General features: G+C 42.8%; 4 protein-coding genes and 1 pseudogene across 6 annotated transcripts; 3 read left to right on the top strand and 2 right to left on the bottom strand.

The window, feature by feature from the left end:
• Positions 1-1012: 1012 nt before the first annotated feature.
• Positions 1013-4119, bottom strand: LOC116211291 (NADH dehydrogenase [ubiquinone] flavoprotein 1, mitochondrial). 2 transcript variants are annotated; one of them, XM_031545608.1, is made up of 3 exons: positions 3963-4119; positions 1762-3247; positions 1013-1318 (listed from the first exon to the last, which is right to left on the bottom strand). In XM_031545608.1, exons 1-2 carry the CDS (start codon positions 3963-3965, stop codon positions 1775-1777), a joined length of 1476 nt encoding a protein of 491 aa, XP_031401468.1. In that variant the 5' UTR covers positions 3966-4119; the 3' UTR covers positions 1013-1318; positions 1762-1774. The 2 variants fall into 2 exon arrangements, with proteins under 2 accessions (XP_031401468.1, XP_031401467.1); XM_031545607.1 differs by having other exon boundaries at positions 1013-1315; positions 3963-4118.
• A 1610-nt stretch (positions 4120-5729) lies between these two features.
• LOC116210269 (serine/threonine-protein phosphatase 6 regulatory ankyrin repeat subunit C-like) lies at positions 5730-9149 on the top strand. Its single transcript, XM_031544119.1, has 4 exons — positions 5730-6251; positions 6362-6637; positions 7050-7187; positions 7475-9149. The coding sequence occupies exons 1-4, from the start codon at positions 5916-5918 to the stop codon at positions 8939-8941; spliced, it is 2217 nt and encodes a 738-aa protein (XP_031399979.1). The 5' UTR covers positions 5730-5915; the 3' UTR covers positions 8942-9149.
• Positions 9150-11441: 2292 nt separating this feature from the next.
• On the top strand, positions 11442-17756 carry LOC116211307 (probable pre-mRNA-splicing factor ATP-dependent RNA helicase DEAH4). 2 transcript variants are annotated; one of them, XR_004157646.1, is made up of 16 exons: positions 11442-11672; positions 11778-11870; positions 11987-12091; positions 12248-12465; positions 12586-12638; positions 12756-12872; positions 13357-13448; positions 14299-14385; positions 14607-14821; positions 15122-15214; positions 15482-15605; positions 16172-16316; positions 16527-16596; positions 16698-16858; positions 16941-17124; positions 17222-17755. XR_004157646.1 is itself a non-coding variant. In XM_031545626.1 (16 exons), exons 1-16 carry the CDS (start codon positions 11473-11475, stop codon positions 17364-17366), a joined length of 2094 nt encoding a protein of 697 aa, XP_031401486.1. In that variant the 5' UTR covers positions 11445-11472; the 3' UTR covers positions 17367-17756. The 2 variants fall into 2 exon arrangements, 1 of the variants encoding a protein (XP_031401486.1); XM_031545626.1 differs by having other exon boundaries at positions 11445-11672; positions 16949-17124; positions 17222-17756.
• Positions 17757-17994: 238 nt separating this feature from the next.
• On the bottom strand, positions 17995-18105 carry LOC116212555 (annotated as a pseudogene).
• A 1910-nt stretch (positions 18106-20015) lies between these two features.
• On the top strand, positions 20016-24455 carry LOC116210795 (lipoxygenase 6, chloroplastic). Its single transcript, XM_031544849.1, has 9 exons — positions 20016-20680; positions 21150-21427; positions 21507-21744; positions 21852-22184; positions 22305-22390; positions 22471-22578; positions 22661-22962; positions 23037-23303; positions 23417-24455. Exons 1-9 carry the CDS (start codon positions 20284-20286, stop codon positions 24174-24176), a joined length of 2769 nt encoding a protein of 922 aa, XP_031400709.1. The 5' UTR covers positions 20016-20283; the 3' UTR covers positions 24177-24455.
• Positions 24456-24946: the final 491 nt, after the last annotated feature.

Below are 24946 nucleotides of genomic sequence, written 5' to 3'. Positions count from 1 at the left end.
CCACACAGCTCAACATAGAGAAGTTTTAATCTTTCAATCCTCAATGACTCTTAGCTCAGAGGATTCAAATGTCATTGGTTGGTGATTTTGCAACACTATGGGAGTCTTCTTCTAACTCCCAAATTCGAACAGGTGTTCCCCTTGTCCTGATTACTATTCCCCAATCCCAGTTGAAATGGCACTTGATCGAGGTTTCAATGTTGTTGACTCGAAAAAGGGGAATCTTTATGTTATTACAATTCAAAATTTTTAATCGAATTCACAATCGAGATTTATTCATGCCGAGTGATTTCCGTTTGGCTGTAATCTTTCCATAATCATAAAACTCTCGTTACTTATAAAAAAAAAAAAAAACTCTCGTTATTTAGATGTTTTTTTCACGATAATGGCTTAGCAAATTCTTTTATATACATTTTTTATGTAATTGATCTTGATAATATGAAATAGAAGTTTGGTTGGTGGTATTGTTAATCGGCTTCTTTGATAAGTCAGGGATTATATTTGTTTGGATTAGTATTTGCTTAAATCTTTTTTGAATTGGACAAATTGATTATACATCTCTACATAAGAGAAGAGAAGGAAGCCCTTCACGTTTATGTTCTCTCTATTATTCAATGTTCATCGTCTTCTTCTGTCTTCATTGTCTTCTCTTAAGTGTTCATTAATTATTTTCATTCTTTTGATTTAATTTATTTTTTCACTAACAAATTAATTAAACCAACTAATGAGAGAAAGATGAAGATTTGAGAGACATGTTGAAAAGAAAAAAGAAAAAAAAAAGAGGATTTTGAACAAAATCAATAAAAGGGCCAACTTTGTTCTATTCAATAAGAAAAAATTAATCCAGGTGAATCTTTTTTATGGCGTAGAAAAAATTAATCCAGATGGATCTTTTTTATGGCATAGGTTGCCAACGAGGATCCAACTCATAATACTTAACGGAAAAGTTAACGGTACAACGAAAATAGAAAAAAATTTTAAAAAATGATGAAAATAGAAAAGTAGGCAAAAGTAAATCATCAAGAGTATATTTTTCCTAAGCTTTTTCAAGGAAAACGCGTGTCCCATGATATTTGGTGAAAACATATAATTATGGCAATGGCATAAACAAAAAAAATCTCCCAACATACACATTTCAGAAGAGATCACAAGCTCCTCCCTCGACTGCAAAGCTGAAGTCCATTTGTTTGGTCGGGGTACACATTTAAGGAATTGAAGTGCTACAAAAGGATCCAGAAGCTCGAGTCGCTTCTCCACCCGACAATTCCGGGTTGTTCTCATTCTTATTCCAACAGCATCAGTGCAACAGCTCTGCCTGCTTCAAGAAAAACCAAGTTAGGAGAGGTCCGCTTTGGATTAATCATGTCGTTATGAAAATAAACACTAAAATGCAAGTTTTTGCAAACCAGAATCAAGTGTTGCTATAATGACCGGACATCAAATAGCTTCAGCTAATATAAAGCCAGATGAGAACAATATCGTGTTTTTGTTTCTTTTGACAATTAGTTCGTCATTGGTTGCACTGGCAAGTTTAAAGCCGTTGAACATTAAATTTCAGGATGAATCCAAATTAAAGGCAACATAAGAGAGACACTAAATCCAAATAGCATTTCTACTATGCATCAGGAAAATCAAAAACCAGCAGACTCATTAGAAACCCAACAATCGAAGGCCCCATTAATGACTACATCAGAGCATCGGCTTTATGCATTATTTGAAGCACCGGGCAAAAGATTTAACAGGAAAGATGTAAGAAGCAACCTGAACATAAATCTTAAGCAGCAGCTTCCAGGAGCTCCCTCTCTGCACGCTCCCTGATTCGCCTCTCTAGCTCGGGCCTGAAATGCCGAATGAGACCTTGAACAGGCCAAGCAGCAGCATCACCCAAAGCACAGATGGTATGCCCTTCGATTTGCTTGGTCACCTCCTGCAACATATCGATCTCTTCCAACTTTGCATTCCCGACCTTCAACCTCTCCATGATCGTCCAAAGCCACCCTGTGCCCTCTCTGCAGGGCGTGCACTGCCCACAACTCTCATGCTTGTAGAAGTAAGAGAGTCTTGCGATTGCATCGACAACATCAGTAGATTTATCCATCACAATTACAGCAGCTGTCCCAAGTCCTGACTGGACAGCCTTGAGGGCATCATAATCCATCAATACATCATCACAAATGTTCTTGGGGATAAGTGGGACGGACGAACCTCCTGGGATTACGGCAAGTAAGTTGTCCCATCCACCTCTAACACCACCACAGTGCCTCTCTATCAGCTCTTTCAGAGGAATACTCATCTCCTCCTCAACTGTGCAAGGCTTGTTCACGTGGCCCGAAATGCAGAACAACTTTGTGCCCGAATTGTTTTTCCTACCAAAACTAGCAAACCATTCGGGTCCACGCCTCAAAATGGTGGGGGAAACGGCAACTGTCTCCACATTGGTAACAGTTGTGGGACATCCATATAGTCCTGCATTAGCTGGGAAGGGTGGCTTCAATCGTGGCTTCCCTTGTTTTCCCTCAAGGCTCTCCAAAAGCGCCGTCTCCTCACCACAAATATATGCACCGGCGCCATAATGGATATGTACATCAAAGTCATAGCCAGAGCCACAGGCATTCTTTCCCAACAGTCCAGCTTCGTAAGCCTCCTTCCTGGCTCTTTCTAGGTTCTTACGCTCGTTGACATACTCTCCCCTAATGTAAATGTAAGCAGCAGAGGCACGCATTCCGACACCAGCAATCAAACATCCTTCTAGCAGCTTGTGAGGATCATGGCGCATAATTTCCCTGTCTTTGCAAGTTCCAGGTTCACTCTCATCAGCATTAACAACGAGGTAGGAAGGACGGCCATCGGATACTTTGGGCATGAAAGACCATTTAAGGCCTGAGGGGAAACCGGCACCACCACGTCCCCTTAGTCCAGACTTCTTCATCTCGTTTACGATCCAATCTGCGCCTTTCAGTACCAAATCCTTGGTCCTGTACCAGTCCCCACGTTTCATAGCACCTTTGAGGAAAGGGTCGTGCAACCTGTACAAGTTGGTGAATATCCTGTCCTCATCTTTTAGGCCACCAAAATGGGTTTTCTCCGGAGGAGGAGGAGGAGGCGGCGGAGGCTGAGCCTGAGCCTGAGGACCTGCAGCAGGTTTTGCACCTTCAGTGCTAAATGACCTAAGGGCCACACCCCACCTCTCACCATGCCCCCGAAGCAAGCTTGTCCTCTTCAAGGACAGTAAGCCCCTCATGGTTGCCTGTTGAGAATTTATGCATTAAAATTAATGTCATATAAACAAAAAGGAATTCCATTTCCCATCATGCAACTCAGTGATATCCTATATATGCTCAATCAGCAGTTCCAGATATTGTTATCGTAGATATAATCAGAGGAGTTCTATGCACCAATGACTATATGCGTATATTATCTCATACTGAAACCCGAAAAAAGCATACAACCCAGGTGACCAAAATGGAAGAATGCTTCGACTATAAGGCTTAAATAAGTTATCATTAGACTAAGCATTTCTCATCGCAAAAACTGAACTTGGAATTTCACAACTAAATGAGTGCCGATTGAAGTCTTTAACCCCCACCCTGTAAAATAATATTTTAAGAAAAAGGTCCTTTTTCCAGTACAGTATCCCTAGTCCCATAAGCAAAGGAAGAAAATGTCAACTCCAAGCAAAAACCTATCAATTTCCTTTCAAGCAATCCCCAGGTGACCAGAAATTGCAGACAATTTCAACATCAGAATCAACAATGCCTCATTTCTTCCTCAAACGATCAAAAGAACAGCCACTGACATCTTACATACACTCAGATCCACCAAAACCACAGCTTACGAGCTAGCAACGATCGCTAACACAGCAATTTGCAATCAGCCACGACACAGTGAAATCAGACACGGGAAACAAAACGGGAGCTGAATCAAACCCCAGAAGAGCAAGAGACACAGTTAGGGTCGCGTACCATTGCATGAAACGACGGAGGAATAAGCTCCGATGTGTCCGGCAATTTAGGGAAAGCAGCGCAGAGAAGAAGAATCGAGCGAGCGAGAGAGAGATGACTGATGAAGGAAAGCTACAGAGAAGAAGGGAGGGGATCTCCTGTTCCTCGTGAGCTCCGAGGGCCTCACGATGACGGTCAGGATGCCTTGGTCGGGTTCGAGCTCGGTACAGTCGGTGATCGGACGGTGAATGTTTATCGGATGTTTTAGTGATAATCTCATTGGACACGTTGAAAGGGGCTCATGAAACCTCATGGTCGTACTGGGCTTTTGATTCGACTGACCCATTATCTTAAAGAGCAAGAGCCCATATGATAAATTGGGCTGGGCCCAAATTCAATTCAGGTCCATCATCCTGCCGCTCAGCCTCTTGTGTCTGTGTGATTATGTATAGTAGATAATGACCGATAACAGCCCAAAAGCATGAGACTAATTTAACCATTTACTACAATGTTATTGATGCCTCCCTCGCGATAAATCGTGGCAAGGATCACCCGGGAAAGTTGCTTGTGTGCTTCGCTCTGATCCGTCATGCAATGCCCGAGCGATTTGTCAAACAAAAGCAAATCGAGGCGGGAGTAATTAAAGTTCGTGTTGACATGCACGTCCAGTAATAGAACTAGATGGACACCAGATGGAAAAAAGAGTTTGAAGAACACAGTTGAATGATTCTGACTCCATGACACGATCGGATTCCGATGAAATGGTCAATCATCCAAAGCTATTCCTAAAACATTTTCGCCGAGTTTCTTGAAGGCATGACTGTTGGATTATACCACATATGAACCTAAAGATGCCCTTATTGGTTCTGAATTATTCAAATGTCCACGCATTAGTCTTGGTTTGATATAAAATGAGACAAAAACTTTGTCGAGGACTCTGCCATTGCAGGCCAAGTCCGGCCGTGGTTGAGTGGGCCATGTCTTTATGTATGGCCAATTGCACTGCTTAGTCTATTATTATAACCTTAAAATGTTATTATAGGAAAATAGCATTATTGAAAAGTATTTATAAAACTCATATGAGTGAACCATGACGAGAATTGCCATAAAGACATGTTTTAAAAAAAATTCGATTACAAGGGAGGCCCATCATATTTTAAAATTTATTTTAAAATGTTTGAAGCATCATGTACCCAAAGTCAAAATCACAATTAAATGAGATTAATCTCTTTTTGACAAGTTAAATGGGATTAATAGGAAGAGTATAAGGTGATTGTATCGAAAGAAATTAATTTTTTCGGTATGTATTATATTTTTTGAATATTTTCTAATTAATTTAGTTCAAATTGCGTATGTCATCAAATGATATAATTTTTTCAATCGAGAATTTTCTCCATTTACAATACTCGAATCGAAATTTTATTTAAGAAAATAAGCGTCGTACTATTTCAAGTTCAACCTACTGAAAAACAGATTTAAAAGCTTTTTTGTGAAACTAAAAGCATTTTTTTTTAAATTTTAGAAAAGAAATGAGTTTCCCGCAAATTTTGGAAAGGCCAATCTAAGTGCAGTGGACCCCACATACCAGACCAGAAAATGATGGACTAGCTCCGGCAGCCGGGTTTACGCATGCCCACAATTTGCTTAGTATTTCCAGCTGGCGCCCGCTCGGTTAAAGAAACGGGCTTTCGTACTCCCGGCGTATGCAACATCCACTTTGGCAAAATGACCCTGTCAGGTAGCTACCTTGTCTTCTTACAGATAAATGCACGCCCAGAAGGCATTTCAGCTCCAGCCATGGCGGCACCGGACGTATGCATGCTCCCTCTCCCCTGACCAAATCCCCTCTCTCACGCCATAAACGCCCGTTCCCTCCCCGGAAGCCCTCCATAGACTGAGAACGCGAGATCTCCGGCTTCGGGGTTTTGCCTCCTCAGTTCAGTCAAAACCCATTCAGCTCAACTGCGTAGAGAAATGTCTCTGTTGATCGCCAACTCTGCCCCTGCCGCTGCCGGATACTTCGCCGGGAAGCAGGTGGTCCCGATCGACTACCAGGCGGAGGTGTCGCAGCGCCTCGTCGACGCGGCCCACGCCGGGGACCTGCCCGCCGCGCAGGACTGCATGAGCGATCCGTTCGTGGACGTGAACTTCGTCGGGACCGTGAGCCTGAGGTCGAAGAGGACGGAGATTGTCCTGCGCGGCGAGTCCTCGCACGAGGTGAGGGCCGAGTACGAGGAGTTCAGGACAGAGGTGACGGCTCTGTTCCTCTCTGCTCACGCCGGCAATCTGACGCTCGTGAGAAAGCTGCTGGTAATACCTCCGTTCTCCATCTCCGTCGTCGCTGGATTTGCGTTTGCTGTTATGCCCGTTATTGACTTTCGTATGCCGTTTTCTGTTGGTCGGGATTGTGCGTATGACAGAGTGCAGGGGCCAGTGTGAATCAGAAACTATTTAGGGGCTATGCCATAACAGCGGCCGTGAGGGAGGGGCATGTCGAGATCGTGGAGGTTCTGATCAACGCGGGCGCGTGCCAGAAGGCGTGCGAGGAAGCTCTGTTGGAGGCGAGCTATGTAGGAAAGTCGAGGTGCTCGGAGTTGCTCGTGCAATCCGAAATGATCCGTCCTCAATTTGCCGTACGTGCCCTCATCGTTGCAAGCTCCAGAGGTTTCCTGGATGTGGTTCGGGGACTCGTTGCGGTAAGGCGTGTTATAATGTGTTGTCTTCATCGGAGAACTTACGAATTCTGCCATGGCTTTTCTGTACACTCCTATTGCTTAATACCATAGATTGTCAAAGCTGACCTAAAATACAAGCACCATCGTCGATTGTGATTGATAATGAGCATTTGTGAATAACAGAAATATGATTCATATTAGCTTCCTGTTTAACAAGTCAGCGCTTTGAATGCCACCCTCTGTTTTCTCCCGTCATTGCGACGCGAAAGTTGTTTTCTTTCATATTTTTGTCAATTAGTTGAGTTACATCCCTTCATCGAAAGTGATTTGGCACCATTGTCTCGATTTCTATTAGTTGTAAGTCTAAGTTTTTCGTAAGAACATATATGCGATATGGGATTAAGTTGCTATATCTTTCTCCCGATTGGTGCAGTGTGGAGTTGATGCTAATGCAACTGACAGGGTTTTACTTCAATCTTCCAAGCCTTCTCTGCACATAAACATGGACTGCAGTGCCCTTGTTGCTGCCGTCATCGGCAGGCAGGTTGCCGTGGTTAGATTGCTGTTACAGGTAAACATTAGGCAGATGACTTCTTTAAATTGGATGACATGTTCATTGCTGAGCCAAAGAAAGTTTTGTCTGTTGTGCAGCTTCTCTGGTGAAGCAATCAATTTGGGAAACAAGAACGTTTTTGATATCTTCATAGCATGTTTTCTTCATCTTGCTTCAAGAACGAAGCATTTGTCATATACTTTAATGCGTTCTCTCAGATTTTCACATGCACAAGGACCAACCATCCCAACATTCGGCTTCATCTCCATAGTGTGCTGCCGATTTACCTTTTGGCCTTTCTGCAGGCAGGTGTTAGAACAGACATCAAGGTGAGACTAGGGGCCTGGTCTTGGGATGTAAATACAGGCGAAGAGTTCCGCGTGGGGGCTGGCCTCGCCGAACCTTACCCTGTTGCTTGGTGTGCTGTGGAGTACTTCGAAAGCAGTGGTGCAATCTTGCAGATGCTCCTTCGAAGCCTCTCCTCCGAGTCCCCTCACTATGGGAGGTCCCTCGTTCACCATGCAATCTTATGCCAAAATGGACGTGCACTGAACATCCTCCTAAAGTCCGGTGGTGACGTGGAATGCCCAATTAAAACTGCCTCAAGAACTGAACATCCCATACATGTGGCCACTCGACTCGGAGTCCCTGAGGTGCTTCGGTGCTTGATCTCTGCGGGCTGTGACGTGAATTCCCGATCAGACTCAGATGAAACTGCATTGATGGTCTGTGCAAGGAGCAAGCAGGAGGAATGCCTAAAAATTCTGGCTTCAGCTGGGGCAGATTTAAGTTTGGTCAATTCCGCTGGGCAGTCGGCGAGCTCAATAGCAGAGTCAGCTGAGTGGAGTCTTTATTTCCACAAGGCAGTTTTAGTAGGTTTAGGGGCTCGAAAGGTTGGCCACTCGAGCAATGCGCACCAGAATTTCTCTACTTTGATGCCTCTAAATGAAGCGAATGGTTCCAAGGCTATCAAAGAATCTGCCGCGAAGTGTGTCGATATTTATGTCTGTTCGGAGTCTGATGACAAGTCACACAGTGGACCTAGCTGCACATCAAGCAGCTTACTATCGGAGCCAGACCACAACAGTGAAGTGTTTAACAAGACTGTCCTAGAAGACAAGATCGACGATAAGGACAATGATTCTTTGGCTGTGAAGTCTCTTCATCGTGCAGCCAGGGACGGTGACATAGATCTGCTTCGTGCTCTACTCACTGGGGGCTCTGAAGTGGATACTCTCGATCCTGATGGATACACACCGTTGATGTTAGCTGCAAAGGGAGGCCACCGAAGCGTGTGCGAGCTCCTGATCTCATGCGGTGCGAACTGTGAGATTGAGAATGATAGACATGAGACAGCTCTTACGATTGCAAGGAGATCCGGAACAGTAAAAAATGAGGTGGTGAGGGTCATATTCGATCAGCTTGCCCGGAAACTCGTGCTTAGGGGGGGTCAGGTGAAGAAGCACACAAAATGCGGGAAGGGATCTCCTCACGTCAAAACACTACGGATGGTGGGAGGATCCGGTGTGTTGAGGTGGGGGAAGTCGAGCAAGAGGAATGTGATATGCAAGCGGGCAGAAGTGGGGCCTAGCGCGGGTTTCAGATGGAACCGGAGAAAGAAGCTCGACTTGGATGAGCCTGGTTTGTTTCGGGTCGTGACCACGAGGAACAAGGAGGTGCATTTTGTGTGTGAGGGGGGCGACGAGATGGCCCAGTTGTGGGTGAGAGGGATCGAGATCATGACTCGGGAGGCTATCTTCGGGAACAAGTAAGACGGAGGCTGCTTTGTTTTTGCCATTCCTAGGGATTCTTTCAAGCACTGTAGCTTCATGAGCAGCACTAGGTGGTCTGCGGATGAGCACTGAGGAGGGGAAAGACTGCTCAGTGTTGATCTTACCAACTATTCTTTGTAGCTCTGTTCTTCATGTATAAGATACGAAAATAGTGATTAGAATCGGAGTTAAACTTAATTTAATTTAATTTAGTTTAATTTGATGAGATAAAGAAAAACGTAATTTGGAAAAGTATGTGAAAGAATTTGAAGCAGTGTTATCAGAACCGGACCGGATGATGAACCGGAAGGGGTACGGGGTCATGGGTTTATGGGTCCAACCGGGGGTTCGATGGGTCGGACCGCTCGTTTATTTAAAATAAAATAAATATTCATATTATTAAAAAAATTATGATAATTAAGATAAAAGTATGATGATTTTAAAGAAATATAACAATAGTATAAGAAAGTATCTATATTTAATATTTCTTACTTCAAAATAAATATTTTATTTTAATAAGTACTTAAAAGTAGAGTTAAAAGAACAAAAAAGTGGTGGTGGCTTGGTTGGTAGTATGCTAATATGAAAAGCAAGAGGTCATGAGTTCAAATCCTTATACAACCAACCAATTTTTACATTAAATAGGAAACCCATAAAAACCCATAGAACCGGCCGGTTTAATGAAATTTTGCTTAAAACCGGCCGGTTCAATGGGTCCGGCGGTTCAAAGCTGCCATTTCGGTTTTTAGGCGAACCGGACCGGACTTGGTGTCGGTTCCCGGTCCGACCGGTCGAACCGGCCGGTCCGGTCCGGTTCTGATAACAATGATTTGAAGAATAAGATACAAAAATGATGATTGTATTGTTGAATTGAATAAAAAATGTTGAAATTGATGAAAAAATGTTGAATAGTTGAGAGAATTTAATATTAAAAAATTAATTTAAATAATGAATAAGAAAATGTATGAGTGAGATATTTAAAAAATAAAAAAAAGTAATGATTGTATTGTTAAATTGAGGGAAAAATTAAGTTAAGTTTAATTTTTTGAAAAAACAAACTAAAAATCTCTTATAGTAATTACATAAAGACCTGATTGGCTAATAATATCGGATGGAAATCATATCGTGATTTTCGTATGACCTAAGATTATCAGTAGTCATATTATTTCATTTTAGAGTTTCTATAGTAATAGTGTCACTTGCTACGGCTTCGAAATAGAAAAATTCTAGCACGATAGTGTATCACTGTAACATGCGGTTCCTCTCATTTGGATGCAGGTGGGGCCAACGGGGTGCTGTGGCATTCGACGGTGGAGAGTGTGGTGTCTCAGTAACGCGCTGTCCTGCTAGACTTTGCCTATTTCATTCGATCGGTCTCTTCAACCCACATCAGAGAGGCAGTTTCACTCGTGGTCCATGTTTTCTCAATAAATGATCAGTCATATTATTGATCGAGATTAATCTTGTTGATTTGTTCTTCCGGTCAGGTGAACATCAAATCACCCATATAAAGTTCTCTCTTCGAGTTCCAAACCACCCGAACAATTTTTCAATGTAGAACTCGAATGTGCTTAAACAAAGTTCATAATAATATAAAGGGAAAAAGACAAAAACCTTCCATCGTGATTTAGAATCGGGACAAATCGCACAATGTTATTTTGTTTGGGACAATTAACGTTTGCTCCGTTGAACATAAGGGTTACAGCGTTATTTTTTTCATTTTCAATCCTCAATCTTTAGCCTTTTAAGTATTTTGATCATAATTTTTTTATCATTTATATCATCAACTTTTTATTTTGTTTCATTTTAGTTCTATAAAGAAAAATCGAAAAGAGAAGGGGTTGGGGCCGCCAATCGGTGACCCCAAACCCTCCACCAAGGGCGCCGGCACCCACAGAGGACGCCGACGACCTCGGTGGAGGGGTCGAGGTCGCTGATTGGCGGCCCCGACCGCGAATCAATCGGGGACCTCGAGTCGAAGCCTCCGGTCGATTCGGGGTTGGGGACGCCAATTGGCGACCTCGACCCATCCACCCAAGGCGCCGGCGTTCTCTGTGGGTGCCAACGCCCTCAATGGAAGGGAATCGGCGACCCGACCCCCTTCCCTTTCGATTTTTCTTTATAGGACTAAAATGAAATAAAATAGAAAGTTTAGAATATGAATAATAAAATAAAAAGATTTAGGACCAAAATAATTAAAAGATTAAAGATTGAGAATTAAAAATGAAAAAAATTAACGCCGTAACTCTATGTCTAACGGAGCAAATCATATGAGATTAATTGTCCCAAATAAAAAAAATAATGTGTGATTTATCCCGATTTAAACAAGAGAGTTTTTGTCTTTTTTCCCAATGTAAATAATTTTACGATTTTAGTGGGCCGGTCTAATTCAAACATAATTAGTCAGTGTTTATTAGAGTTCTGGATGTGATATCACATTAAAATAATAATAATAATAATATCCTAAAATTTTCAATAAAGCAACCCATACATATCTATTGGAAAAGAGTTTTAATCAGTTGTCCCGCTCAATGGCGAGCCTACCAATTCTCCAGTTCGAGGAGAAGATCGTTGAGACGGTGGAGCAGAACCCCGTTGTGGTGATCATCGGAGAAACCGGTTCCGGTAAAAGTACCCAGCTTTCCCAAATCTTGCACCGCCGGGGCTACACCAAGTCCGGAGTCGTCGCCGTCACCCAGCCCCGCCGAGTCGCCGCGGTCTCCGTCGCCAGGTAGCTGCTTTGTTCTCTAACTGCTGTTTGTTGAATTCGAAGCCGATGTTACAGAATCCACTCTGCATCATCCCTGTTAGTGAATATTTGCTCGGTGTGCCACAGGCGAGTTGCCCAAGAGCTTGATGTAAACCTTGGAGATGAAGTGGGCTATGCCATCAGGTTTGAGGACAGAACTTCGGGAAGAACCAGAATCAAGTAAAGTTCCCAAGACATTCTCGTGGAAGCTCAGTCTCAATCTTATGCACGTACATATGACAAGGTTGTGTTTTCAGGATTGCTTTTCCCTAAAGGTTATGGCTTTGGTTGCTTAGGTATCTCACTGATGGTGTCCTGCTGCGCGAAAGTTTGTCTAACCCGGAGCTCAGCGAATACTCGGTGATTATATTAGATGAAGCTCATGAAAGGAGTTTGAATACGTAAGGAGCATATGTAGTTACTGGCTTGTATCCAACCTTCCTAGAGTGCTTCTCGATGTTCTATCCTCTGTACTTGGCAGTACTCTTTTTCATTTTTCCGAACCTTATGTACTTCTGACATGGTGCTCTTCATCAACTCGTTTTTGCCCCTTTTAGGGACATATTGCTGGGCCTGATGAAGCGATTAGTCAAGTTGCGTCCATCCAACTTAAGGGTTCTAATCACTTCAGCTACCCTCGATGGCAACAAAGTATCAAACTTTTTCTCAAATTGTCCCATGCTAACTGTCCCAGGGAAGTTATACCCTGTAGAGATATTGTACAGCAAGGAGCGTCCGACGAGCTATATTGAATCTTCTTTAAAAACAGCTATTGGTATATCAGAATCCCTCCTTTACATTTCCGAACAGCTTGAATGATTTACTTTCCTATTATGATTTTGAATTTTTTTTGAGTTTCAAGCGTTATGAGCCCACTAATCCAATCTTATCATAGATATACATGTTCGACAACCAGAAGGTGATGTTCTAATATTCATGACTGGACAGGTTAGCATTCTGATATGTTGAATATGCTATACAGGCATGGCTTAAGAAGCTAGTGGTTAATAATGGTTCTGCATTAAATGTTTTGATGGTTGAAGATATTGACTTAATGTTTTATAGGATGACATAGAGAAGTTGGTGTCTAAGTTGGAGGATAAAATTCAAACCTTGGAAGAAGGGTCTTGCATGGATGCCATAGTCCTTCCCCTTCATGGTTCTTTGCCACCTGAAATGCAGGCGAGTCTCTTTCATTGATCATCATTGCACATATCAATGTGTCTGTGTGGTTATGTATTCTACCCAGTTTGAATTTTGGAACTGTCCCTAACGCCTTTTAATAATGTTTACATGACATTAATTATATGAAAAATTGTACCTGATCCCTGATCTATAAGTGAAACTTTTGTGAACTGAATGGTACCATAATATATTCTATGAGTTTCAGACCTCTCCATGGTGGTTGTAACATAGATTGATTTGCATGATTCGCACATGTCGAATCTTTGAAAAAAAATATTGGATCAACATTCCAGTACTGCATTGGAATGCTAATATATGTTATTATGTTGTTGAGAAAATGCTTCTGACATTTATATCATTTATCCAGATTCTGCCAAAGAGTAGCTTTTCCCCTCTTTCCAAAATTGGAATTCTCTGTAATGTTTACAGTATTTAAGTCTGAAAACAATTTCCAGTTACTAATGGTCTGAAAAACTTGCAGGTGCGCGTTTTTAGTCCTCCTCCTCCAAATTGTAGGCGATTCATTGTGGCCACCAATATTGCTGAAACTTCCTTAACCGTCGATGGAGTTGTGTAAGGAATCCCAATTAATCACTTTTGCTTGCTACTTTCAGTTACTGAGTTATCTATTTCTGAAATAATGACTGGCATGTGTAGTTAATTCACTCATCGTCAGCTTCTATAAGATTAGGAGCCAGTGGATTGCATGATATAATTGACACTTTTAAGAGCTTATGAGCGATGAAAGGCTAGCATTGTGGAATTTAAAATTCACTGGAGGACTGTTTAGAACTCGTGGAACTTGTTTGACCTTGCCATGAGGTGGAATCTGTAGAGGTGCTGCAACACGTGTAATTTGTGATCAATGATGAATATAATAGCTGATTTTTATCCCTTATGAAGTCCATACAATATAACCTTTTGGCTGGGGGAAAAAAAAAAGTTAGAGAAAAATGACACCCTATGGTGCTCAATGATCATATTTCATTGGAATCAGGTCAGTATAGATAGAGGCTTACCATTTGACAAGATTCTTAAAAGGTGCTGAACTGTACACAACCTTGAATAAGGATATCCAGAATTCCACGCCCTGGCAACTTGTAACAGGCCTCCAGTCATTCATGCACTGTCCTAAATTTTCCCGACTTCTTTCCCTATGGGTTCCTATCTCTATTTCTTTCCCTATAGGTGCCTATCTAGTTATTTGGATCTCATGACTAAGATTTTACCGGTGAGTTTCTGACTGTTAATTCTCATTGGTGCTATTGCTTCAACCGTCCTATGTGCATTTAGTTATATTATGTCCTACGTGGCTACGTAAATTCCCTGTTATTGGTGTGCATGTTCTAACACCATCTCATGAAATGTGCATTTTACTTTTGATATTCCTATTGTAATACATGCATTTGATTTCCAATGACAGGTACGTGATAGATTCAGGCTATGTAAAACAACGTCAATACAACCCCACCTCTGGAATGTACTCCCTTGATGTTGTTCAAATAAGCAAGTAAGAATTAACAATATTATATTTATTTTGGATCTGCATTTAAAAAAGCATTCCTAGTACTTCCTGGTCATAATCTGTGCTGGAATTATTACATATTAAGTTTCTAGAGTCTGCAAAGTTCTAGCTTAACATCTCATGATACAGAGACAAATCATTTTGATGCAAAAAGAACCTAAACTGGGATCACTTCCCTCGTTACTTATTGGAGGGTACTTTTGCAGAGTCCAAGCTGATCAAAGAGCTGGACGAGCTGGAAGAACACGGCCGGGGAAGTGCTATCGCTTGTACCCATCCAAAATTTATCAAGATGAATTCCTAGATGCAACAATTCCTGAAATTCAGAGATCTTCTCTTGCTGGCAGTGTTCTTTATCTGAAGTCTATGGACCTTCCTGACATCGATATTCTCAAGTTTGACTTTCTCGACCGTCCATCATGTAACAAGGCATTTGCTTTATTGTTTTGATTTTTCCTTTTCTTTTTCTTTTTGATAAGAAGGCATTTGTTTTATATTTCATCAATTTTTTTAACATTCTTTGAATTCCAAGTTTCCTGGTTCTTTTCATGATTTAAACTTATAACTTGACTTTCTCAATATTCTTGTATTCATGTTCTTAAATTTATTCATCTCCCCACCCCCCCCCCCCTCCCAAAAAAAAAAAAATGATGTTCTTAAATTTAATCTACTTGATATAATCCAGACCCTTTGGTGATCAGCGTCTTTGAATATGCTGCAGCTGATTCCTTAGAAGATGCTTTAAAACAGTTGTACCTCATTGATGCAATTGATGAAGAAGGATCAATTACCAGTATTGGAAGAGTTATGGCAGGTAATATTTCCCATCCATATAATATACATGTTATGAGATACAGTATACTCAGCCCCATCAATATAATGCCATGATTGGTGAATCTAAGAGCTTTTATACATCATTAGGATAAAATAGCTAAGGTTATTATATGCATGCAATCATAGCAATGCCTTGAGATTTTGGCCCATAACTACTGAACAGTGAACAGCAGACACCCTCACTCTGGGAGTTCTCTTCAAGGGGTTGCGTACATTAAGCCTTTTCTTTTGGGCTAAATATATGCAGAACTTCCATTGGAACCATCACTCTCAAGAACCTTACTGGAGGCTAATGACTACGGCTGCCTATCCCAGGCTTTGACTATTGCTGCCATGTTATCTGCGGAGACTTCTCTTCTTCCAGGTCGAAGGTTAATAGAAATGGTTACTTTCTTTTTTTTTTTCCCCTTTTTTTTGGGACTGGCCCTCATTATGCGTGTTTTGATTAATCAATAAATGTTGGCGCTGGACTTAAAAGTGACATTGTTATACATCCTTCAATCTTTGAGATAATAATAGTTTTATTAATGACAAACTGTTGGAAACTGGTTAATTTCTTGAAAATAATAATAATAATAATAATAAATAGCAAAGTGAATGAACTACTTTCAGTAGATAGGAATATTCAGGTCTCTTTGAAGTGAATTCATGACTCGAATCCTGATGCATAATCTGTCTATCTTTGCTATAGCTGAAACCTACTTTATTCATCCGGTGATGTACAAGTATGGGCTATATGGGGGACAATGTGCTAAGGAAAAGTATTTTCTGGTGCTTTAAGAAAGAAAAGAGGAGAGTTTGAATTAGATACCTCTTCCATCCGTTGCATGAGCTAAAGTGAGGGGAAGGAAAAGGACTTTGCAGTGAAAGGCAGACAATCTTATTTCCTGGAATTTGTAGATTTTGTTTTTAAGTTATTATGTTTGATCTTATGCAGCAAAAATACTGAAAAGAAGAGAAAACCTCCTCCAGATCTTCCTGATGGTTCTGGATTAGGTGATCACATTCAACTGCTGCAGATTTATGAATACTGGCATGAAATGGACTATGATATTGGTTGGTGCAAAGAAAATGACTTGCAGGTATTTTTTTGTCTATTTGGTTGAATACGTCTTAGATCCACTCTCTGATAGAATCAACATGTTGACATAATGTTATTCTGTATCATTAAGACAATTAGTTTGTATTAGCAAGCTTTTCTGCTAGCAGTTGGAAAATTTATTCCCTGGAAAGAAGACTTGGTGATTGAGTGTGTAAGCTAGTATTGAAGTGTAGAATTTTTGGTACTGCAGGTTCGAGGGATGCGATTTGTCAGAGATGTTCGAAAACAGCTGTCTCAGATAATGCAGAAAATAGCGAGAGGTTAGTAGTCAGTATTTCATGTTTGTATTCTGATTCCTGTGTCAGCAGATGGTGATTACACTGGCATTGAATATATATAATGCGAGACAAACATGGAACAGGATCTTTAGATGTGCGGCTAAATGAAAGCGAGAGAGAGAGGCGGAGAGATTACAAGAATTTGAGGAATGCCTTGTGTGCGGGCTACGCTGGTCAGCTCGCTGAAAGAATGTCGCTTCATAATGGCTATCGTACTATGGGATTCAAATCTCAACTAGTTCAGGTACTCTCTAATCCTTTGTTGTTAATAGATGGAATCTTCAATCTGGACCATGTTAAACTTGAGTGAGATTTGAAATCATAAGTTTTTTAGGTGCATCCATCGTCCGTGCTGGGAACAGATGACCAGGGAATGTTTCCAGAGTTTGTTGTTTACCATGAGCTCATCTCTACCTCTCGACCATACATGAGAAATGTATGTGCCATCGAGGGGTCATGGGTCATGCCAATCATGAAGAAGCTCGGGAACTTGAATGTTAGTAAGCTCAGGTAATTACAGCTTACTGCCTGAACGATTTTCTGTTTATGCTTCGTACCTTGCATAATTGGGTTGAAAAATGAAATCTTTCTTCTCATGAAAAAACAGTGGAGGGTCAGGTCGCATTGCTGATGGGGAGGAAAAAGCTTCGGACTTGCTCGAGCAAAAAAATGCAGGGACAATCCAAAATGATCAGGAAAGTAGAATCCAGGCTGCAAGAGAGCGCTTTCTTGCCCGTAAAGCAAACAAATAAAGTCATGCATCGCATTTCCTTTTGGAGAACAACCCTGAAATTAAGCCCTTGGGCGTGTCTACTGTCTTTCCGAACTGGCTGGTCTAATGTGAACAACAGACAAACTCTTCCATGGGATTCCAACTGAACAGGCTCTGGGGTGTCTCTGCTCAGCTTTAACAAAATATAGTATCGAGCAACAGCCTCTCGGGGATCCATCTACCATATAGTATTCCATAAGAGAACAAAGTGTAAGGCTCCCGTTAGCAGGATGATCAGAATGAGGCCTTCTTGAAGAGGGATTTGGTTGCCGGTGAATCGAATTTTGTTAGCTGCACACGTCAATTCAAATTTGAACTATTTTGAGTTATATTTGTTTGTCGAAATTCAATTGTTCGCCGCCTTCTGTCCCCTTAAATTGAATAGTTTTACTTGTCGATAAACATGTTGCAATCTTGATTGGAATTGGAGTTGAAATATGCCCTCTGGCGACATAAGATTAAATTGTACACATGGATTAATTAATCCAAATACCTGATCATATTGCATAGTATCGACAAAACTATAATGTCAATACAGTAAAAGTCATAACGGCTCCGAAACTCGTATATGAAAATCACTTGAACTAAGATTTGTGTGGGCCTTCACCAAGAGGCAAGAGACCCTCCAAAAATAGGCGTATGCCGTTATGAGCGGCGAGCACACGGTATTCTTTAGTAAAAGGCGAAAGAATAGTTCGCTCTGTGCTCACCGCACGGCTGCGTGCTTCGTCATTTCCCATCCCCTCGCCTTTTGTAAGCTGCTGCAGAGGCCTTGCCTTCCTCAGCTGAGCGATGTGGGATTCCATTCCACCAGATGGAAATCATAAAACTTACAGAACGATGTCGTATTGGCATCACGTGCCTTTTCCCCTTCCCTGCCTACGCATCGCGTGACCCCGAGGCCCCATAAGAGGTCTCTTGATCGAATCTCCACTCTGCGTTTTCGGCGTATTCCTTCCCATCCATTGATGTCCTTGTTATTACCTCGGTACCGCAAACCTCACTGGTGACCGGAGCAAATTGGCTGGAAGGAAAGCTTGAGCTACATAGCAGATGATCGAATCTGATCGTAGACCGGCCGGCTTAAAATATTTACGCATCACGAATATATAATTGCTATGACTCACGAATTTATGGAGCCATACGCTATCTTATGGAATACCATGTGCTAGTCATGGTATTTAATTATAACGTGAAAAGCACCTCGGTTGACTGATGAGATGCACTAAGAGAGAGAAATTACATCAGCACTCAAATCTGTAACAGTCCATTACTGTATAGCCCTTTAACCGATTTCATCGGACCTTCACATCTGGTGCATCTTTACACCATCCGTCAAGCCGTCATCATCATCTTCCAGAGTTCGCTTAGTGGGAGGAAAAAAGAAAACACAAAGGAAGTGGTCCCCGAGTTCTTTCCTTTCCTAGGGCCATCGTGCGGATGATATTATCCTAAGCCTTTTGATTGCGATTTGTGTGAAGATGAGATCCATGATGAAGTAAAGGCACAAGCATTCCCCAACGTACGTCCCACGTCTGTGGACCTTCTATATATATATATATCATGGACCATACGCGCACGTAGGCGCCCCCGCTTGTTTTCTGATATATAGCAGCCATAATTTCTGTCCTTTGTCCACAATAACCACATCTTTTGCTTAAAATGTGCTCGTGATTTAATATCCCGGCAAGAACTTCATGTTACACGTGCTCGCTCCCCCCCTTCCTTCTCTCTCATTTGCGATAAAGTTAAGTTATTGGGAGGGGAAGATCAAAGGTTGTCTTCGTTTCTCATCCATGTACAGTTGATCTCGAGACCGTATGACGATATTATGGCGATTCCATAGATGGCACGGGAGTATATCTAGTACCTTAGTGGAGTGCGATATGGAGATTCCAGTTCTTGAGCGTTGACCCTTCATTTTATATTGATGATGGGTGTCATCAGTTTCCTAATAAAAAATGATTCAGACCTGACTAAATTGCAGAAAGAGAGGAACGAGGAAAACGCAATGTATAAAATGTATATATATTATATGCGGAGTGAGATCTCAAGGACATGGTCGATGATGCTGGTCCAAGATTCGCAGTTAATGCAGCTAGTCCACCGAAGGGGTGTCATCTGTTCTTGGGAGGGATCTAATTTGGGATTTTGGCCTTGGCACGGGCAGGTGCTTATATCGGCAATTGGTGCGATCCGTCCATGCTTCTATGTCTGGAGTATGGGAGGTTGGGGTTTGGCTTTCGGTTCTGAATATTGTAAAGACCCACGAGACACGACACACTCCGAGAGCAGACTGTAATGGAACACTGAACTTCTACCCCTTCACAAGAAGTCAAAGTGCAACTGTTAGGTGAAATAGTAATCCTAGGATGTCTCAGGGCCCCCCATGTTCGTTCTCATTAACAGCTACATCTGTCCACCATTTCATTAACAGCTAATCCCTCCCGAGAAGAAAGCCATGGCCAAGTCTTTTTCTGAGAACAAACGCATGCTCTTCTTTATCATGCAAATCTGACTTAATTGAAATAAAAATAAAAATCATGGTAACCCCCATTGTGATTGGACTTTTGGATTGGGACGCTGCTTCCGCATGTTCTTTTTCACCATTGAAGACTTCTCCTTCTCTCCCTCTCAGCTCAAGGGCCATGACAGCTTCCGGTTCTTGAGCAATCTCATCAAGTCCCTTTCCCAAAACAAGACAAACCCATCAGTGTACTGTCATCTTTTCACGAGAGCAAACAAGCCCCCACGCATTTCACATTCGACCACTCATCTCTTCCCTGCAACAATTTAGTGGCTTATCTCTGCCCCACGGCTAAGTAGGAGGAGGAAGAGGAAAACCTTGTTCTTCGCTTAGTTTTAGTTTATAGTGCCGAGTTCTTGATCTTGAGGAGATGTTTGCAGTCAAGCCACTCTCCTCCTTGCAGTCAGACCTCTCCCGGGCCGTCTTCCTGAGGCCACCGGCCATCGGGATCCGGCAGGCCCGAGTATCAGGTCGGCAGGGGAGGGTCAATGGTGGTGCGGTAAAGGCGGCAATCAGCAGCGGGGACAAGACCATGGAGGCTGAGAAGGGGAAGGTCCCATACTCGGACACCGATTCTTCTTCTTCTTCTTCTTCTGCTTCTCCTGCTGCTGCTTCATCGGGGATGATCGAGTTAAGGGCAGTGCTTACTGTTAGGAAGAAGATGAGGCAGAGGCTAGTGGACAAGATGGAGGATCAGTTGGAGTCCTTCATAAATGGGATCGGTCAGGGGATCTCGCTTCGGCTTGTAAGTGAGGAGGTTGATCCTGGTCAGTGTCCTTTTTAACTTTAATAAGAGACTTGTCTTTGTTTCCGGGACTTTCTTAAGTTCATCTGTGGCTTCCACTTCATATTGCTTGCTTCAGTTCGAAACAGCTCGACAGGTCTTCAGTTCCCAAGTTGGCTTTACTGATCGGTTCGGAACTTCTTGTGCTTACATGGTGATTATAATATAAGAACTATACTGCTTAATTCAACGGATTACTAATTAGTTCTTCAAACCAGACCTTTTCATGTCGTGCGGACGAACAGTCGGTTTTCTATACAGCTTCATCCATAGGAACTTTCATCCGTAGGAACTTCTGAGCCACAGAAAGAAGAAGAAAGTTGCATAACAGAACTAGCTCAATTATTGAAGTTAAACGTTGTCTGCTTTCGAAAAGCAGAATTCGTCCTGTTCCTTCCTAAGTTGTTTCTTCCCTTTCTGTGTTCTTGAACTGAATCGACCGGTCCTTGCAGTTACAAAGTCGGGAAAGAGTGTGGAATCCACCGTAAGAGGGTGGCTACCGCAGCAATCTGAGCATCCGTACATAGCAGAATATGCAGCGGATTTTTCTGTCCCTGGAGACTTCGGGTGTCCCGGGGCTGTTCTTGTCACCAATCTTCACGGGAAGGAGTTCCACCTATCGGAGATTGTCATTCACGGGTTCAGTGAGGGTCCCGTCTACTTCTCTACTAACACTTGGATCCATGCTCGTAAAGATAATCCCGAGAGTCGAATTATCTTCAGGAATCAAGTAAGTACTGCAGAGTTCTGAGTTACCTAGTTTCTCAAGGACTATCTTTATCTTTACTTACAAAATGAAACCCCAACAGGCCTACTTGCCATCAGAAACACCGCCGGGGCTTAAAGATCTCCGGCACGAGGACTTGCTGGGCATTCGTGGAAATGGGAAAGGTGAGAGGAAGGCACATGAAAGAATATACGATTATGCGCCCTATAACGACTTGGGCAATCCCGATAAGGACGATGAGCTTGCAAGGCCAGTATTGGGATGTGATGACAGACCTTATCCCCGAAGATGTCGAACTGGTCGACCCCCAATGAGAACTGGTAAATCCTAGAAACAGTTGTTCTCTGGAACCAGATGGAAATGTTTCTGCCTTCGAATTTGGTTGTTGACATGTAGCTATTTTTTATTTTTTTTTGGTTCCAAAAAGACCCTCTTTCGGAGAGCAGAATTGAGAAGCCTAATCCTGTATACGTGCCTCGGGATGAAACCTTCGAGGAGATCAAACAGAACACTTTTGCTGCCGGAAGAATGAAGGCTCTGCTCCATAACCTTGTACCTTCCATCGCCGCCTCCTTGTCGAGCTCAGACATACCCTTCAAGTGCTTCTCGGAGATCGATAGGCTCTACATTAATGGTCTTATCTTGAAAGAGGGAGACCAGATGGAAGCTGCGGCAAATCTGTTAATTCCCAATGTGATGAAGGAGGTCTTGACTGTTGGCCAGAAGTTACTGAAGTACGAAGTCCCGGCAATCATATCCAGTGCGTACTCTCTTTTCTCCACTCTTACGGAACCCCATGATGACATTGAACTTAATAGGATTCTTTCCATAAGTTATGAACTCTCGGCATTGAAGGCAGCCATCTTGTTCTTAATATCAGGGGATAGATTTGCGTGGTTGCGGGACAATGAGTTCGCTCGCCAAGCCTTGGCAGGGGTGAATCCTGTTAGCATCGAGCTTCTTAAGGCATGTGCTCGATACTTTCTTGTTTCTGTCTACTTATTTGTTACCTTCCGGCTTTTGAATGAGGTTCAGTTTTCCTGCAGGAATTTCCTATTGTCAGCAAACTGGACCCGGCCATCTATGGTCGACCAGAGTCAGCACTCACAAGGGAACTGATCGAGAAAGAAATTGACGGCATGAGCGTAGAAAAGGTAAATCTTTTTTCACAGTTCTTTTGCTATTACGGTGGCCCTTTTTCTTTGGAAAGGTTTTAACTCTTCTAAAATAATGCAGGCTATAGAGGAGAAAAGACTGTTCATTATTGATTACCATGACATGCTTCTGCCATTTATCGACAAGATCAACTCCTTGCCGAACCGGAAAGCTTACGCCTCCAGAACCCTTTTTTTCTATAACCAATCTGCCTTTCTGAGGCCCATAGCAATTGAGCTCACCCTTCCTGCAACACCGACTTCGCCTCAGAATAAACGGGTCTATACTCATGGGCATGATTCCACGTCTCATTGGATATGGAAGCAGGCCAAAGCCCACGTCTGCTCTGTCGATGCTGGAGTTCATCAACTTGTAAACCACTGGTAAGAGTCGGAATAATGAAAACCTTCTGGACAAAATCTGTAGCTTTAATGGCTCATGATGTGAATTTTCACAGGTTGAGGACTCATGCTTCGATGGAACCATACATCATTGCCACTTACAGGCAGCTCAGCTCGATGCATCCAATTTATAAGCTCCTTCACCCTCACATGCGATACACATTAGAGATCAACGCGCTCGCTCGGCAGAGCTTGATTAATGGAGGAGGGATCATAGAGGCCTGTTTCAGTCCAGGGAGGTATGCCATGGAGCTGAGCTCTGCAGCATACAAGAGCATGTGGAGATTCGATATGGAGGCATTACCGGCAGATCTCATTCGGAGGTAGGAGTATGAACCTAGCAAATTCCATATCTCAGATACATTTTGCTAGAAAAGATCTGTTAATTTTGATTAAGCCGAATGGAATTAATTGAATGGTGTCATGAGATTCTCAGGGGAATGGCGGTGGAAGACCCTTCAATGCCCCATGGGCTGAAGCTTGTGATCGAGGACTACCCTTATGCTGCTGATGGTCTCCTCATATGGTCTGCCATCAAAGACTGGGTCGAGTCCTATGTGGCCCACTTCTACCCGGACCCGAACTCCACTGCCTCAGATGTGGAGCTCCAGTCCTGGTGGGATGAGATCAAGAACAAGGGCCACCAGGACAAGCGGAACGAGCCCTGGTGGCCCGGTCTAGCCACCAAGGAGGACCTCTGCAAGATCCTGACCACGATCATCTGGGTGGCCTCGGGCCAGCATGCCGCCATAAACTTCGGACAGTACCCTTTTGGAGGGTACGTGCCCAACAGGCCGACCATGATGAGGAGGCTCATCCCTCAGGAGGACGAGCCCGAGTACCAGAAGTTCATCCTCAACCCGCAGGCGACTTTCCTGTCCTCCCTCCCAACCCAACTCCAGGCCACGAAGGTTATGGCCGTTCAGGACACGCTATCCACCCACTCTCCCGATGAGGAGTACCTTGGCGAGGCGAGTCAGCTGCAGAGGAACTGGATCAACGACCAGGAAGTCCTCGAGATGTTCAAGAAGTTCTCCGCGAGGCTGGAGGAGATAGAGATGGTGATCAACGAGAGGAACAGCGATCCCCAGCTGAAGAACAGAAGTGGAGCAGGGATACCGCCCTATGAGCTCTTGCTTCCATCATCGGGACCCGGTGTGACGGGCCGAGGTATCCCCAACAGCATATCGATTTAATAAAGAGCACTCCAACAGTTTGATCAGTTAACCACTACTTGTCCGATTTTGTATGTTCTTATTAGAGCACCCGAGTTGCTTCATGAATAAGCCTCGCAAACATGTAAGCAACATCTGAAAAGCAAAATTAACACACGCATGATGGCTGCAATAGGTTACGAGATCGGATGTATCGCGAGGAAACTTGCAGTGCTTCTCGGTGCATATGAAACAGGGATGAACGTGCTACTCATAATAATTTCCTAATGCATATCTTGATCGGTCTGATTTTCACGCGTAGATCTTGGGAGCTCTGATTTTCATAGCGTGTAACACCTTGCGATGATGGGAGCTCTGAACATCTCACCCTCTCCCTTGATAGGCGAACTCATTGCTCCAAACTTTTCTTCACCTGATTCAATTTAATGAAGAATACTCCCAACAGGGCTACGTGCACAACCTGTTTGGCTAGACTTATCTATTTCATGCGTTTGTAGGATGTTTGCATAAGCCGGGATGTTTTTTTGTGTGAACACTAGTATGCGAAAGCCTAATTAGGCCATGACTAATTCAGTCGAGGCAAGTCGGTGCACTAAGAGTAAAGCTCTCATACAGTCCTAGCATGAATTTTCTGTATTCACAATAGTTAGAATTCTAAACTTTATTTAAGCGGAACAAACGTCAAATCATTTGAATCAACCCATGTAGGTCAGGAGCCGGGATTAGTCGGGGGTGAAAAATCATTAATTTAACTGTCCCAAGTGAATCAAATGGACCAAAAGTGGTGGTAA

Source organism: Punica granatum, chromosome 6 (assembly GCF_007655135.1).
Source record: "Punica granatum isolate Tunisia-2019 chromosome 6, ASM765513v2, whole genome shotgun sequence".
NCBI lineage: Eukaryota > Viridiplantae > Streptophyta > Magnoliopsida > Myrtales > Lythraceae > Punica > Punica granatum.
The sequence above is the reverse complement of the archived record's forward strand: the minus strand, read 5'-3'. Positions and strand labels throughout refer to the sequence as shown.

Bases quoted from the DNA above. Each gene is read 5' to 3' on its own strand.
- LOC116210269 (XM_031544119.1), top strand. From the start codon at position 5,916: ATGTCTCTGTTGATCGCCAACTCTGCCCCTGCCGCTGCCGGATACTTC. The intron at 6,252-6,361 runs GTAATACCTCCG...TGCGTATGACAG, and splicing joins CGCTCGTGAGAAAGCTGCTG to AGTGCAGGGGCCAGTGTGAA. The intron at 7,188-7,474 runs GTAAACATTAGG...GCCTTTCTGCAG, and splicing joins TGGTTAGATTGCTGTTACAG to GCAGGTGTTAGAACAGACAT.
- LOC116210795 (XM_031544849.1), top strand. From the start codon at position 20,284: ATGTTTGCAGTCAAGCCACTCTCCTCCTTGCAGTCAGACCTCTCCCGG. The intron at 21,745-21,851 runs GTAAATCCTAGA...GGTTCCAAAAAG, and splicing joins TCGACCCCCAATGAGAACTG to ACCCTCTTTCGGAGAGCAGA. The intron at 22,963-23,036 runs GTAAGAGTCGGA...GAATTTTCACAG, and splicing joins CATCAACTTGTAAACCACTG to GTTGAGGACTCATGCTTCGA.
- LOC116211307 (XM_031545626.1), top strand. From the start codon at position 11,473: ATGGCGAGCCTACCAATTCTCCAGTTCGAGGAGAAGATCGTTGAGACG. The intron at 11,673-11,777 runs GTAGCTGCTTTG...GGTGTGCCACAG, and splicing joins GCCGCGGTCTCCGTCGCCAG to GCGAGTTGCCCAAGAGCTTG. The intron at 12,873-13,356 runs GCGAGTCTCTTT...AAAAACTTGCAG, and splicing joins CTTTGCCACCTGAAATGCAG to GTGCGCGTTTTTAGTCCTCC.